The 15,521-nt window shown below is 41.2% G+C and overlaps 1 protein-coding gene across 3 annotated transcripts in view; it reads left to right on the top strand.

The window, feature by feature from the left end:
• MIS18BP1 (MIS18 binding protein 1) overlaps window positions 1-15,521 on the top strand; it is a 78,754-nt gene that overhangs the window by 59,306 nt on the left and 3,927 nt on the right. For all 3 annotated transcript variants that reach the window (XM_079767244.1, XM_079767243.1, XM_079767245.1), the window contains 5 exons: window positions 157-332; window positions 1,999-2,159; window positions 4,521-4,666; window positions 12,598-12,685; window positions 15,348-15,399. In XM_079767244.1, coding sequence (XP_079623370.1) covers window positions 157-332; window positions 1,999-2,159; window positions 4,521-4,666; window positions 12,598-12,685; window positions 15,348-15,399 — 623 coding nt within the window. The remainder of the gene's footprint in view (window positions 1-156; window positions 333-1,998; window positions 2,160-4,520; window positions 4,667-12,597; window positions 12,686-15,347; window positions 15,400-15,521) is intronic.

Raw genomic sequence — 15,521 nt, forward strand, 5'->3', positions numbered from 1 at the left:
GTATCTTCTTTCCAAATAGTTAAGTAGAATGATTTTGGTAAAATTTCTTTAGCTCAGTAAATCTGATTGATTTTAGTTAGTGGTATGCATTCAGGTTTTGTTTTTTGTTTTTGTTTTTTAATTTCATATTCTTTAACTGGATTTGGTCTTCCATAGTGCTTTTGCATCTCTTCCCAAGCACAAACCTGGTTTCTGGTCAGATGTTGCTATGGCTGTAGGTTCTCGATCTGCTGAAGAATGCCAGAGAAAATACATGGAAGATCCCCAAGGAAATGGATTCCAGAAACATGTCACTAAGAAAAAGCCAGTCAATCCCAAAGGCCAAAAAAATGGTAAACTTTGTAGTAAATAGTTTTTTCCTAGTTTTCTGTATCAACTTATAATCACTCACTAGATGTATTATACACACACACACACACACACACACACACACTCTAGAGGCCCGGTGCATGAAATTTGTGCACGGCGGTGGGGAGACGGGTACCCTCAGCACCAGCCTGCACACTCCAATCCAGGACCGCTGGCTCCTAACCCCTCGCTTGCCTGCTGGCCTGATTGCCCCTAACCACCTCTGCCTCGTCCCGCACCGGGAGCCAGGATTCCCTCCTCTGGCCGGTCACAGGCACCCAAGACCCGGGCTTCCCTCCCTCTGGCTGGCTGCAGGCACCCAGGACCCGGGCCAGCTTAGCCCGGGCCGGCCGCAGCCACAGGGGACCGTGGGCGGGCAGTTTCACCCAGGCCACAGCTGCAGGCGCTTGGGACCACGGGGCAGACAGCTTGTCCCTCTCCTGGGCCACAGCCGCAGGCACTGGCACCCGGGATCACGGGGTGCAGCCACAGGCGCTGGCTTCCGGGATCACGGGATGGGCGGCTTGTCCCTCTCCCGATCTGCAGGTACAACCGCAGGCGCCTGGGATCACGGGGCGGGCGGCTTGTCTCTCTTCCTGCCGCAGCCTGGCTGGACCCCATTCCTCTCTCCCCAGTGTTGAGTGTCTGAGCCATTATGGTATGATGGCATGACAACCATTTGCATATTAGCTCTTTATTATATAGGATATTCAAGTGTCTTATAGATTTTTTTTTTATTTTTATTGTTTTGAATTTTAGAGAGTGGAAGGGAGGGAGGAAGGGGGGAGAGAGAGAGAAACATCAATTGGTTGCCTCTAATATGTGCCCTGACCTGGGTAGGGGATTGAATCTGCAATGGAGATATGTACCCTTGACCAGGAATTGAATCCAAGACCCTTCGGTCCATGGGCCGATGCTCTAACCACTGAGCAAAACCAGTCAGTGCTATAGATGTTTTCTTAAAACTTTAAAACTAGAAAGAACTCCAAAGATCATCTGTTTACTTTGGACATCTTAGCTAGTTAATTCTCTCAACATTAGCCTTAGCAGCCTTGTGATTTGAGTTTGTTCTAGGATATCAGCAATTGGATCCACAAATTTCAATATTTGGATTATTGTTCTAAGGGTCTAATTTAATTTCAGGCCACTTGTGTAGGGTCCCCAAAGTAGGTTTTCATTATCAGAATAAATTTAGTTTTCATGGCTTCCAGGAGTGCACACTTCTGCCCAAGGTTTATGCTAGAGAAGTCCTATTCTAAACGTGGGGGTGTATCCAGTATTCCTGTCATAATTAAATGAGGTTTATATTTTAGCAAAAACAATAAATTAGGTATCAGTAAGAGGAGTATGGGAATAATCTTTCTCACAAGTTTAAGACCTTTTTAACCGAACCCTGCCTAATCTTACATGTATTTTCTTCATGAGTATCTTGTGGGCTATTTTCTTCATGAGTACTATCTTGTGGGCTAATGATATTGCACAGATTCCAGTGCAGAAAGGATCCCTTGTTATAGAAAAAAACATATATATTAATAGAGGCTGAAATTTACTTAATATGAATACACAGTTTAGATTTTGTCAAGTTTGTTAACTTTAGAGCAGTTATTCTAATGACCAAGTTCTTACCAAAATGTTTTGCTGACTCTTAAGGCAAGAGAGGTGATTCAGATAAGAAGCAAGCTATTAAGATAACTGCCAAAGTGGGAACTCTTAAGAGGAAGCAGCAGATGAGGGATTTTCTGGATCAGTTGCCAAAAGATGACCATGATGATTTTTTTAGCGCAACACCTTTGAAGAAACAAAGAGTGCTGGTAAGAGTCTTGAATGCATGATATTGTTGGGTTTTTTTTTAATTGTTTTCTTTATATTGATTTTTATCTTATTTTTATATATGGTTAGTGTTCATCCCTAATATTTAGGCGAAGGATTGATAGTCTCCACAGACATGACCCAGTTCAGGCCACTCTCATCAGTGTATAGAGTCTACCCTTCAATGAGGTTCCTAGGTAACGTTTGTAGAACCAAATAGAAAATCCAGAAATATGCCAAATGTGTATATTTAAAATTTCATATACAATGAGGCAAACTTTTTTTTTTGAGAGTGATAAAAGATTATTACTCACTGTACAATAAATTATCTACATCAAAAATCGTAACTAAAAACTTCGATTGGGGTAAAATATTTGCAACAAATAACACGAGGCCAATAATCTACACTAATAAAAGAGAAAGAGGCAAATTGATTGTACCTTTGCGACAGCCACCAGCCAATCAGGAGTGAGTATGCAAATTAACCCAACAAAGATGGCAGGTTAATTTGCATAGGCACGAGCTGAGAAGCCAGAGGCAGGGCGGGGCACCTGTGTCGTCGCCATGTTGATGATACAGGCATTCCGCACTGCCCCAGCTGCTCCGGGCCTCTGGGCAGCGTGGGAAGGCAGAAAGGCAGCTCCGGACTGGAGCAAAGGCAGAAATGTGGCTCCGGTCCGAGTGAAGGCGGTGCTGGCAGCCAGGGGAAGGAAGGCCCATTCTTGCACGAATCTTCGTGCATCGGGCCTCTAGTATGACATAAAGAACTCATTTAAATGTTACTATGTAACTATACCTTCTAAATTACAGAATCATTTAAAAAATAAGTTAAAATATCCATTAACAAAAAGCAATGGAGATGTTGATACAGTCATGCATCAGTGGATGCAGAGATGAATCATACCTTTTGGAAAGCATTATGGCAACATATGAGAGCCATGAAGATTAATTCTACTCATGGGAGTTTATCCTACAAAATTGAAAAGATGCCAAAAATCTTCACAAAGATAATCATTGCAGGTTTATTTTTATACAGAAAAAAAAAGCATACTAGAATCAATCCATATATCAACTAAGAATATTCTTCATAAACATAGTGAAATACAGTACAAACATTAAGTACAAATTTGAAACTTAAGGATATTAAGATTAAAGTAATACGAAGATAGATGGATCTAGACAGCTGAACTATTATTAAGTGTAAAAATTGAGTTTTAGTGACCTAGACGGAAGGGTACTTTTTTCAACTCATTTTTTTAAAATGTTTTTATTGATTTTTAGAGAGAGAGAGAGAGAGAGAGAGAAACATCAATGATGAGAGAGAATCATTGATCGGCTGCCTCCTGCACACGCCACACGGGATGGAACCCACAATCAACTTGGAATCGAACCGTGACCTCCTAGTTCATAGGTTGTCACTCAACCACTGAGCCACACCTACTAATGAGGCTCATCTACTCATTTTTTAATATTGTTAACTCATCTTCAATCTGTAAAGGCTACATAATGCTTTAATAACTTAGTAACATCATTATCTGGGCCCCCTTCTATCTACACAGGTTATAAAGGGAGGTGTTTTAAGGGAGCCATCTGAGGTTCTTACTGTGTTCTCTGCACAACAATGTGGTCCTTCAGGATTGTACCCCTTATATTATTCCACCATCATTTCAGGTTCTATATATGTTTTGGCCAAAATGTAATAGTCTCAACAATTTAAAACTAAAGGTAATAAAATAGAAATAGAAAGCAGTAAAGTAGTTCATTTTCTGTGGCATAAGTCCACTTTCTGTATGGTTTTAATGTAAAGGTAAGTGAAATCTTAAGAATTGAATTATTTATTGGACGTATATACACAAAAGGTTTAATACTGCTTGAATTCCTATTCAGTACCAAGCATAATAGTAAATGAATCACAGTTTTGTTTTGTTCTGTCTACACAGAGGTCAGCAAACTATGGCGCATGGGACAAATCTAACATACCACCTTTGTTGTTAGCAAAATTTTATTGGAGCACAGACAGGAACAGTGTTTACATGTTGGCTATGGCTGCCTCAAACTACAACCAGCAGAATTGTGTAGTTGGGACAGAGAATGTATGGACCACAAAGTCAAAATACGTATCTGACTCTTTATAGAAAACATTTGCTGACCCCTGGTCTATACAAATTGTAGAAACAGGTGTCATTGTATTCATTTTACACAACCAAGTTTTTTAGAGGACAAGGCTCTCTACTCTGCCTACCAATATTTTTCATTATCTCAGGAAATTATAAGTTAGAAAAAACAAAGCCCTCCAAAAACATTTTGTGAAGAGGAATTTTATTATTAGGGGTGCCTGCTGATAATGAATATTTGTATTCTAGTTGCCAGATTTCCAGTTCAGTCAAGAAGAAGATATTCTGCCAAATATGGACAGAAATCCAACAACTCCATCCTCAGTTATCTTTCCATTGGCAAAAACTCCTCAGTGTCAGCATGTCAGTCCTGGAATGACAGCCTCTATAAACAGGTAAATATTTATGCATAAGATACTGTAATTCTGTGCATCAATATTTAACATTTCATGAGTTGAAGAAAATAAATGTCAGTAATGAGAAAAGTCATTATATTTTAAAAAATCAAGAATAGTTCCTAGAAGTCAAGGATTGAGAGTTTCTGCAAGCAGGTGTGTTATTCCGTAATGTTGGAACACAGCTCACACTTTACATCAGGATAAATTCCCACTGGATCAAAGTTTTACATGTGAAAAATTATACTATAAAATATACCTAAAATAACCTTGGAGAATTATTTTATAGTCTTAGATTAGTGAAGGACTTTCTGACTATGATGGAAGACCCAGAAGCCACTAACAAAAAGAATGTAGTTCACTATATTTAAAAAATTTCATTTGGTACCAATCAAACATAAACAATCTATTTGACCCCTAAAGGACTAAAAAAAAATAACAGTTGTTGGAGAGGATGTAGAGAAAAAGGAACCCTCATACACTGCTGGTGGGAATGTAAATTAGTACAACCATTATGGAAAACAGGATGGAGGTTCCTCAGAAAATTAAGAATAGAGCTATATGACCCAGCATTCCCTCTTCATGGTATCTACCCAGAAAACGAAAATACTTATTTGTAAATACACAGGTACCCCTATATTCATTGTATTACTCACAATGGCCAAGACATGGAAACAACCCAAGTGTCCTTTGATGGATGATTGGATAAAGAAGATGTGTGCCCTGGGCCCCGGGTCCGGGCGAGGCCGCGGGCCCCTGGAGCCGGGTGAGCCCTGGGCCCCGGGTCGGGGCGAGGCCGCGGGCCCCTGGAGCCGGGTGAGCCCTGGGCCCCGGGTCGGGGCGAGGCCGCGGGCCCCTGGAGCCGGGTGAGCCCTGGGCCCCGGGTCCGGGCGAGGCCGCGGGCCCCTGGAGCCGGGTGAGCCCTGGGCCCCGGGTCCGGGCGAGGCCGCGGGCCCCTGGAGCCGGGTGAGCCCTGGGCCCCGGGTCCGGGCGAGGCCGCGGGCCCCTGGAGCCGGGTGAGCCCTGGGCCCCGGGTCCGGGCGAGGCCGCGGGCCCCTGGAGCCGGGTGAGCCCTGGGCCCCGGGTCCGGGCGAGGCCGCGGGCCCCTGGAGCCGGGTGAGCCCTGGGCCCCGGGTCCGGGCGAGGCCGCGGGCCCCTGGAGCCGGGTGAGCCCTGGGCCCCGGGTCCGGGCGAGGCCGCGGGCCCCTGGAGCCGGGTGAGCCTGGCCCCGGGTCCGGGCGAGGCCGTGGGCCCCTGGATCCGGGTGAAGCAGTGCCCCTGGGTCCAGCCGAGACCAAACCAGAGGGAGTCGGACCTGCATTACCACCATTTGTCCACCATCCAGAGCTGAGGGGTCAGTGCCGACATGTACTCATAGGGAACCGGTGGACATTGATATTGGGTCTCAAAAGAACTGTTGGTCCAGAAAGAAACTCACTACAGACTGATTCATTTGCCTGTCAGCATAACTATTATTGCTCGTCGCACATTCAATTCTTATAAGTATTTCTATAGTGACACATGATTTCGCTCATCTAGGGGAAATGATGAACAACATAGACTGATGAACAAGAACAGAACCAGAAACAAGGAGGCATCGATCGGACTATCGGGCCTCAGAGGGAGGATAGGGGAGGGTGGGGGGAGGGGGGAGAGATCAACCAAAGGTCTTGTGTTGCATGCATATGAGCCTAACCAATGCTTAAGTTCAACAGAGGGTTGGGGCATCCAAGGGGAGGGGTGTGGGATGGGAATGGGGGGATGAGGACAAATATGTGACACCTTAATCAATAAAGAAATTTAAAAAAAAAAAAAGATACAAAAAAAAAAATAAAAAAAAAAAGAAGATGTGTTACATATATACAGTAAACTACTCAGTCATAAGAAAAGATGAAGTATTGCCATTTGTGCCAACATGGATGGATCGTGTGTGTGTGTGTGTGTGTGTGTGTGTGTGTATTGATTTTTAGAGAGGAAGGGAGAGAAAAAGAGAAAAACATTGATGTGAGACCAGAACATCGACCAGCTGCCTCCTGTGCACTCCCCACCAGGGATCTAGTCTGCAACCTAGGCATGTGCCCTGACTGGGAATGGAACCAGTAACCTATTGTTGTATGGGATGATACCCAACAAACTGAGCCACACTGGCCAAGGCTCCATGGATAGATCTTGAGTATGATGCTCATTGAAATAAGTTGGACGGAAAAGGCCAAGAGTCATGATTTCACTCATCCGTAGGGTGTAAAATAGAAAGCAACAAATGAATGAACAAAACAAAAGCTCATGAACACAATATGGTAGTTACTAGAGTGGGTAGAGGGGTCAAATAGATGATTGCAGGAGGAGACTAAATTTTGTGTGGTGCCGCACACAATGCAATATACAGATGATGTATTATTAATGACCATTTGAAACCTATATAATCTTATTAACCAATATCATCCCAATAAATTTAATTTAAAAAACCACAAATGACAATTTGAGAAAGGAATATGTGGAACTCATCACAGGAAAAAGGCTAATTTCCCTGATACAGCACTCCTACAAATTAGGAAAGTCATTCTCATGAATTACTAGCAAAAAGGTAAATTAGTTCAATCTCTGTAGACAGCAGTTTGTCAATATATATCAAAGTTAATATGCTTTGCACATGCTCTTTAACCTAACAATCCTACTTTTAGAATTGTGAATGTTCAGCTTATTCCTTGCAATCCTATCTAGTAAAAGAGTAGTATGCAAATTGACTATCACTCCAACACAAGATGGCTGCCACAAGATGGCCGGTGGGGGGGCAGTTGTGGGCGATCAGGCCTGCAGGAGAGGGCAGTTGGGGGCGACCAGGACAGCAAGGGAGGGCAGTTAGCTGTGACCAGGCTGGCAGGGGAAGACAGTTAGGGGCGACCAGGCTGGCAAGGTAGGGAAGTTAGGGGTGACCGGGCCAACAGGGGAGGGCAGTTGGGGGCGACCAGGCCTGCAAGGGAGGACAGTTAGGGGTGACCAGGCTGGCAGGGGAGGGCAGTTAGGGGTGACCAGGCCGGCAGGGGAGGGCAGTCAGAGGCAATTGGGTGCGCAGGGGAGCAGGTAGGTGTTGATCAGGCTGGCAGGGGAGTGGTTAGGGGATGATCAGGCTGGCAGGCAGAAGCGGTTAGGGGCAATCGGGCAGGCAGGCAGGCGAGCGGTTGGGAGCCAGCAGTCCTGAATTGGAGAGGGAGCAGGCTGGGCTGAGGGACACACACCCCCCGTGCACGAATTTTGTGCACCAGGCCTCTAGTATTACTTATAATGGCAAAATACTGAAAACAACTCAAATGTCCATAAATAGGGACTAATCAAGTAACTTCTGGTACTTTATATAGCTATAGAAATTAATGAGAAAGTTCTTTATATACTGCTATGATAAAATGTCCACAATATAGTAGGTGAAAAAGTTATATATATTGAATTATGTGTTGCCACTTATGTATAGAGGTATGATATACATGAGTGTGTATATGTGTATACTTGTACATAATTGCTTTAATTAAATATCTGTGAAAGGATACATAGACTGAAAACACTGATGATCCCTTGGGAAACTAAGATATCTTGGGAGACTTCGAATTTTGAGCTATATGAATATAGGAACTATCCTATATAATAAAACCCTACTATGCAAATCGACCAAACGGCAGAACAACCGGTCACTATGATGCACGTTGACCATCAGGAGGCAGATTCTCAATGCAGGAGCTGCCCCCTGGTGGTCAGTGCGCTCCCACAGGGGGAGCGCCACTCAGCCATAAGCCGGGCTCATGGCTGGTGAGCGCAGTGGCAGTGGTGGGAGCCTCTCCTGTGTCCACGACAGCAACTGCCGGCTTAGGCCCACTTAGGGGAGTGAGAGGGCACAGGCCAGGCTGAGAGACCCCCCATCCAGTGCACAAATGTCGTGCACCGGGCCTCTAGTTTGAAATATAAATAATATTAAGAAAAATAGGGGTGGCCAACAGTAAAATGTTACACAGAAAAGATGGAAAGTGATAAGGAGGTCTAAAAATAGGCTATCCCATATGCTGATCTAGTAAGAACAATCTCCGTGGAGTGTGAGGGGCAAGAGCCAAATCATAATGATTCAAAATACCATATTCAGTACCCTCAATGAAGCCTGATGGAACTTTAATTTACATTTATTTAACAAAAACAATTTTCCCTATCCATCCCCAAATTATTTTTTGTTTACTTGTGATTTAGTATTTAGTGCAGGTGAAAGTATATTGAGAGGATCATTTTGGACAAAGTTTTTGGTAAGCACTTTGGCCAAATGAAAAGCATTAAAATACTAATTCCTTTTGGCCCTTTAATTAGTGATTTCTGCCCTGGCTGTTGGACTGGCGGCCCATGCACAGAAGAGTGGCGGGCTCAATTCCCAGTCAGGGCACATACCCACGTCACGAGTTCAATCCCGGTCAGTCCAGGCACATAGGAAAGGCAACTAATTGATGTTTCTGTCTCTCTCCCCCTCTCCTTTCCTCTCTCTGAAATCAGTTAAAAAAAGAAAAAACACATACCCTCAATAATTTAATTATTGAGTTCTATAAAAATAAAAGATTTGGGCAAATAGACATTTTTTCTTATAGAGCACACGATGGACTCATATAATGAATATATTTCCTAAAACTTTTTTTCATATTTTATTTTTTAAATATATTTTTATTGATTTTAGAGAGGAAAGGAGGATAGAGAGATAGAAACTTCAGTGATGAGAATCATTGGTGGGCTGCCTCCTGCACGCCCCACACTGGGGATTGAGCCCACAACCCAGCTATGTGCCCTGACCAGGAATGGAACCATGACCTCCTGGTTCATAGATCAATGCTTTAAAACATGAGTTTCGTAGGCCTTCTAAACTATCTCTTAAATTGAACCAGCTCTAGTTGACTCCCCCATTTTTTTTAAGTTTTAAATTATGAAAGTTTTTATCATTTCAGAAATGATTCCTTTGTACAGGACAACAGACTCATGAGATGGTGATCCTGAACTGGCTAGGCTTATTCACTTGCCTAGCCAATGAACAATATTTGTGGTACACATTACATCTTTTTTTTTCTTCAATCTTTTATTTTTAATTAATTACATTTATTGGGGCGACATTAGTTAAGAAGATCATATAGGTTTCAAGTGTACATATCTATAATCCACCACCTGTATATTGCATTGTGTGCCCACCACCCAAAGTCAAATCATCTTCCATCACCATATATTTGGTCCCCTTTACCCTTTACTTACCCTCTCTCAACCCTCTTCCCTCAGTCACCACAATACTGTTATCTGTGTCAGTAAGTTTCAGTTTTATATTCATGAGTGAAATCACATTGTTCTTAGCTTTTTCTGACTTATTTTGCTTAGCATGATAGTCTCAATATCCATGTTGTTGCAAATAGCAGAATTTCATCTTTTCTTATGGCTGAGCAGTTTTCCATAGTGTATATGTGCCACATCTTTACTCAGTCATCTGTAGGAGGACGCTTTCCATGTCTTGGCTACCATAAATAATGCTGCAGTGAACATAGGAGTGCATGTGTCTTTGCGAATAAATGTTCTCAGGTATTTCAGGTAGATACCCAGGAGAGGGACTGCTGGTGTCATATGGTAACTCAGTTATTTTTTGAGGATCCTCAATACTGTTTTACATAGTGATTATACCAGTCTACATTCCCACCAGCAGTGAATGAAGGTTCCTTTTTCTCTCCAACCTCTCCAACACTTATTACCTATTTTATTCATAATAGCCATTCTAATAGGTGTGAGGTGGTATCTCATTATAATTTTGAGTCATTTCCCTAATAGCTAGTGAGGTTGAACATCTTTATATCAACTCCTTGTCAGAGCTATTTGCAAATATTATTTCCCATTCGCTTGGTTGCCTTTTTGTTTTGTTATTGGTTCCTTTTGCTATGCAGAAGCTTTTTAGCTTGATATAGTCCCATTCATTTGTTTTAACTTTATTTCCCTTGTTTTTTGGGTCAAGTTCATAAAATGTTCTCTATAACCAAGTTTAGTAGCTGTTCTTTTCAGATCTTATATTTAGGTCTTTGATTCATTTTGAATTAATTTTTGTACATGGGGACAAGCAGTAGACTAGTTTCATTCTTTTGAATGGCTTTCCAGTTTTTCCAGCACCATTTATTGAAGAGGCTTTCTTTTCTCCATTATGTGTTTTCGGCTCTTTGTAAAAAAGTTTTTGCCCATATACATATGGTTCTATTTCTGGGCTCTCAGTTCTGTTCCATTGGTCAGTGTGTCTGTTTTTCTTCCAATACCATGCTGCTTTCATTATCGTTGAGTCAGGTAGTGTGATACCTCTGGCTTTTTTCTTTTTTCTTAGAATTTCTCTGGGTATTAGGAGTCTTTTGTATGGTTCCATACATATCTGATTATTGTTTTGTTCTCTTTCTTTAAAAAGTGTCAGTGGTTAGAGTATGGGTTCGTGCACTGAAGGGTTGCAGGTTTAATACCTGACCCAGGTCACAGCGCCTGTGGGAGGCAACAAATGGATGTGTCTCTTTCACATCAATGTTCTCCCCGACCCCCACCTCCACTCTCTAAAAAAATATTCTTGGGTGAGGATTGACCAAAAAAGAAAAAACGTCATTGGGATTTTTATGGTGATTGCATTAAACCTGTATATTGCTTTGGGTAATATGCAAGAGTGTTTGTGGTACACATTATATCTTAATACAGTCGCACATTTACAAATTTCTACCTGTCACACCTTTAAGGTTGCTCCCAAATAGTCACAAAGGAACAGGTAATCAATCACATAGGATATCTTGGAGCCAAGAGAAAGAATTAGAATTGGTGCTCGGCTGGTATTTACTGTAAAAAAAAAAAAAAGACTAGGAATTGTAGGGGAAAATGAGAACAACCATTCTGTTTAATTTTCATCTGTAAATTATGAGTCAGGTCTATTTGCTAGGAAAGAGAGGATTAAGAGATAAGGTATATCTCAGAGGGGAGGGAGAGGAGAGACAGGAACAGATTAACCAAAGAATTTGTATTGATATATGCGTAACCAATGGATACAGACAATAGTGTGGTAAAGGCCTGGGTGGGGCTGGGGCTGGGAGGAGGGGGATGTAGAGGGGGAATGCAGGGACATTTGTAATACTGTCAACAATAAGATAGCATTTAAATAAATAAAAATTATAACAAAACAAAATAAGAAATAGATAAGGTAAAGCCCTGGCATGTCACAGATTCAATTCCCTGGTCAAGGGCACGTACCTGGGTTGCAGGTTGGATCCCCAGTCCCGGTTGGGGCACATACAGGAGACAACCAATCAATGTGTGTGTCTCACATTATTTCTTCCTCTCCCTCTCCTTTTTTCATTCTCCCTCTCTCTCTCCCCCTCCCCCCACCACACTCCCCTTTAATGGGAAAAATATCCTCCCATGAGAATTAACAAAAAAATAGGTAAGGTAAAAAGAAATGAAAAAACTTCATAGATGTACACTGAATTGAAGACTCAACACAGTTGGATGCTATAAATTAAGGGTTTTTATCACTTTAAAGTTATCAACTTCAAGATTCAATCTGGATTAGGGAAGGAAGTGGCCAGGAGAAAGGAGTGAAAGGTGTAACAAGGGAATTCATGGATAAGAAGTCACAGTGAGTTTTGAAAAAGAAGCAGCAGCAAAATAGAGACTGGAAAGAGCACAAATGGGGCAATGAACACGCAAAACCATAATTTCCTAGAATATGCTTATCTGGTATTTCCATTTCCTTTAAATCTTCTAAACTTTTTGTCCATCTTCCTGGGTACACCATTGTCTTTAAAAATGTTAGTGAAAACGCACTTTTTAGAAATTGAAACAAATTAATTTTGTCAATTGTTCAATCTGTGGATAAAATTATGGTAGTTAATGTTGACTTGCAATTATTTTGTTTCAAACAGGAATGATTGTGATAAATATGTTTTTCATATGCAAAAAAAACATAAAAATAAAGGTGGTGTTGTCTGGGGCAATATCAAGAAAAAAACAGTAAGTATTTTTATTCTTCACACCAGATTTATTCAACGCGTATTTATGGAACAACCATAATACATGGCAAACTGCGGGAGTTATAGGTTATGTAACAGGCCTTGCCCTCAAGTTACAGCCTAATTAATATAAGTAAATGGTAGCATGAGGTTGTGAATGAGGTAAGTATCCAAGTGCTGTAAATTACAGGTGGCAGCTGATACACTCTATTTGAGGAAAGTGAAAATGGTAAAAATTTTCATTCAAAGAGTCAGATAGGGTGGGAAAAGCACAGGTCAGAGAAGGACATTTCAGGCCAGACACAAAAGCATATCTGTTTAGTGATTGGGGAATCATCCAGACTGAGTTATGATTATTATAAAATAAGAAACTTCATCAAATTCCATGCAGCTTCTAAATGTTTTTCAGATTCAGCTAATTTATATATATATGTAGATCAATATTTAAAATTAATGATAGAAAAAATTTTAACTCAGCCTTGCTTTAATAGTGATCTATATCCCTTTGATAAAAAAATTGGGAGAATCCTTTATCCTCTTGAATTAATTTTAAAATTTTGTTTGATTTTACTTTGGATAACTTATATTCTAGAAGAGCTAATTCACCTCAGATTTCCTCAAAGTAAATAGCTAATCTTAGAGAAATACAGTTTATGGAGGTAGGAGAATGGGAAATGACTGCCTTGTCCCCTGAAGGTATATTCCTCTGACCAAGTTATGGACACCTCTTCCTCCCTCACCCATTCTGAAATATTTATATTGTACACTTGCCTAGAGTAAAATTCCTCTCAGAGTCTCTAAAGATTGGAATTAATTACATCCAATCTTTGTGGGCTTCACTTGTCCACAGGAAATGACACCTCTGGGAAGCTTGGTTGAAAATCAGCCTGGAGACTAAATTCTTCAAAAGAAATCTCTACTCCATAATTAAAGATGTAGGCAGCCTCCCTCTTGGTGTTTCTCAGATTCCCCTTTCCCAGTCCCACATTCCTTATGAAAATGAAATTTTGGTTTGTTGTAAAGGACCAGGAATCACCTTAACATAGTGAGAAGACTTGTCTTCTAGTGTCTGTTTTGCCAGTAAGAAGTTGGGTTGCCTTGACAAGTGTGTCTCAAACTTTAATGTGCATGGCAGACACCTAGGGATCTTGTTAAATCTGATCTAGTAGATTTCAGATTCTGCATTTCTAGCAACCTCCAGGTGCTGCCCCTGCTGCTGATCCATGGACCATACTGAGTAGTAGCAAGACCCTAGTCCACTGCTCTCTGCAAAATGAGAAACAGTTCATATACATATATCCATATGAACTGTTTAATAGTTTAAAAACTATTAAAAACTTATGTCTCTGTATTTGACATAATTTTAAATATTCTTTTGTTTTTCTTAATGGACTATAATTTCAGCTGCCAAATTATATATTTGTGATTTAGCCCCATTTTTCATAGATTAATATTTTGTAGCCAATGTGTGAGGATAGAAAGAGCAAAGGATTTATGTAGTGTTAAAAATTCAAGTGTCAAGGTTTGACTCCCGATACCAGCTTTGTGGTGAAGCAAGCTACTTGAGCTTTCTAATTTCATTTTATTTATGTATGGTATGACCCTGAGGTCATAATGATACTGGTTTCTCTCACCAAATGATTTTGAGAGCTAAAAAATGTAATAATGTTTTGACTCATTTCACAGGGGAAAAGAAATTATTTACATCACAATCTATGAACATGAGTTTGTATCTCAAAAGTTGTAAAAATACTTCCCTTTGCATAGTGGGTATACTGTCATATTTCCCTTTCTATTATGTTTCTTTTCAGTTTTTAAAGATAACCAGCTATGGCCAATAGTTTAAAAAGCACTCATGTATGTAAGCATGCATTACTCAGTTAAAGCTTATAATATAAATTACCATTGTATGAAAGATTTTAAAGAATTTTAAAATGTTACTAGTATAATGTCATGGCATAAGTACTTAGGAGATTTTGGCAACTTTCAGAGGCCCATAGACTATCCTTTAATTCCTGTTGCATAAGTTTGTAATGTGGGAAATGACATTGAATAAGTCATGGTTCTTGCCCCAAATAAATACATCTTAAAAGAGAATTAGACATTTCATGGATAATTATATGACTAGAGGCCTGGTGCACGAAATTCGTGCACTCAGGGGAAGAGGGGGAGAGGTCCCCTCAACCCGGCCTGTGCCCTCTTAACAGTCCAGAACCCCGTGATCGATCGCCCCAAAGAGGTAGGCCCCACCCACCCAGCCAGGGCTCTGTGATGGGTCACCTCCGCCAAGGGAGGCCCTGCTTACCCATCACAGCCCGCTGATCAGTGGCCTGGGCCTCCCTCTTTGGGGTGATTGTGGAGCCCCCCGATTGATCACCCCTCCGGCCAGTGGCCTGGGCCTCCCTCTGCGAGGTGATCATGGGGTGATGGGGGGCCCCCCACCAATCACATTACACTCGCCTTGGCTGGCATGGTCGTTCAGACTGACGTTCCACTGTTTGACCGTTAGGTCGATTTGCATATTACACTTTTATTGTTATTATTATTATCGATTAGGTGTTGTTATAAGTACTCTGGGGATAAAGCAGGCTTAATTTTGTCTAGATTTGAGGCAGGCTTCACAGAAGGTACCATTTTGCTATTAATGTAAACTCTTTTTGTAGGTTGAAAGTGATTTTTCAACTCCATCAAGAAGAAAAACCCCACTTAACAAAGGTAATACACATATCTTTCTTTAGTAGCTCAGTTCTATTGTAGAGCAGTCTCTTTATTAACATGGTACTAAAATTAACTTATCAAGTGGACAGACCTACCATTTGATATCTTACAGTTATTTT

Source organism: Cnephaeus nilssonii, assembly GCF_951640355.1.
Source record: "Cnephaeus nilssonii genome assembly, chromosome: 1".
Taxonomy (NCBI): Eukaryota; Metazoa; Chordata; class Mammalia; order Chiroptera; family Vespertilionidae; genus Cnephaeus; species Cnephaeus nilssonii.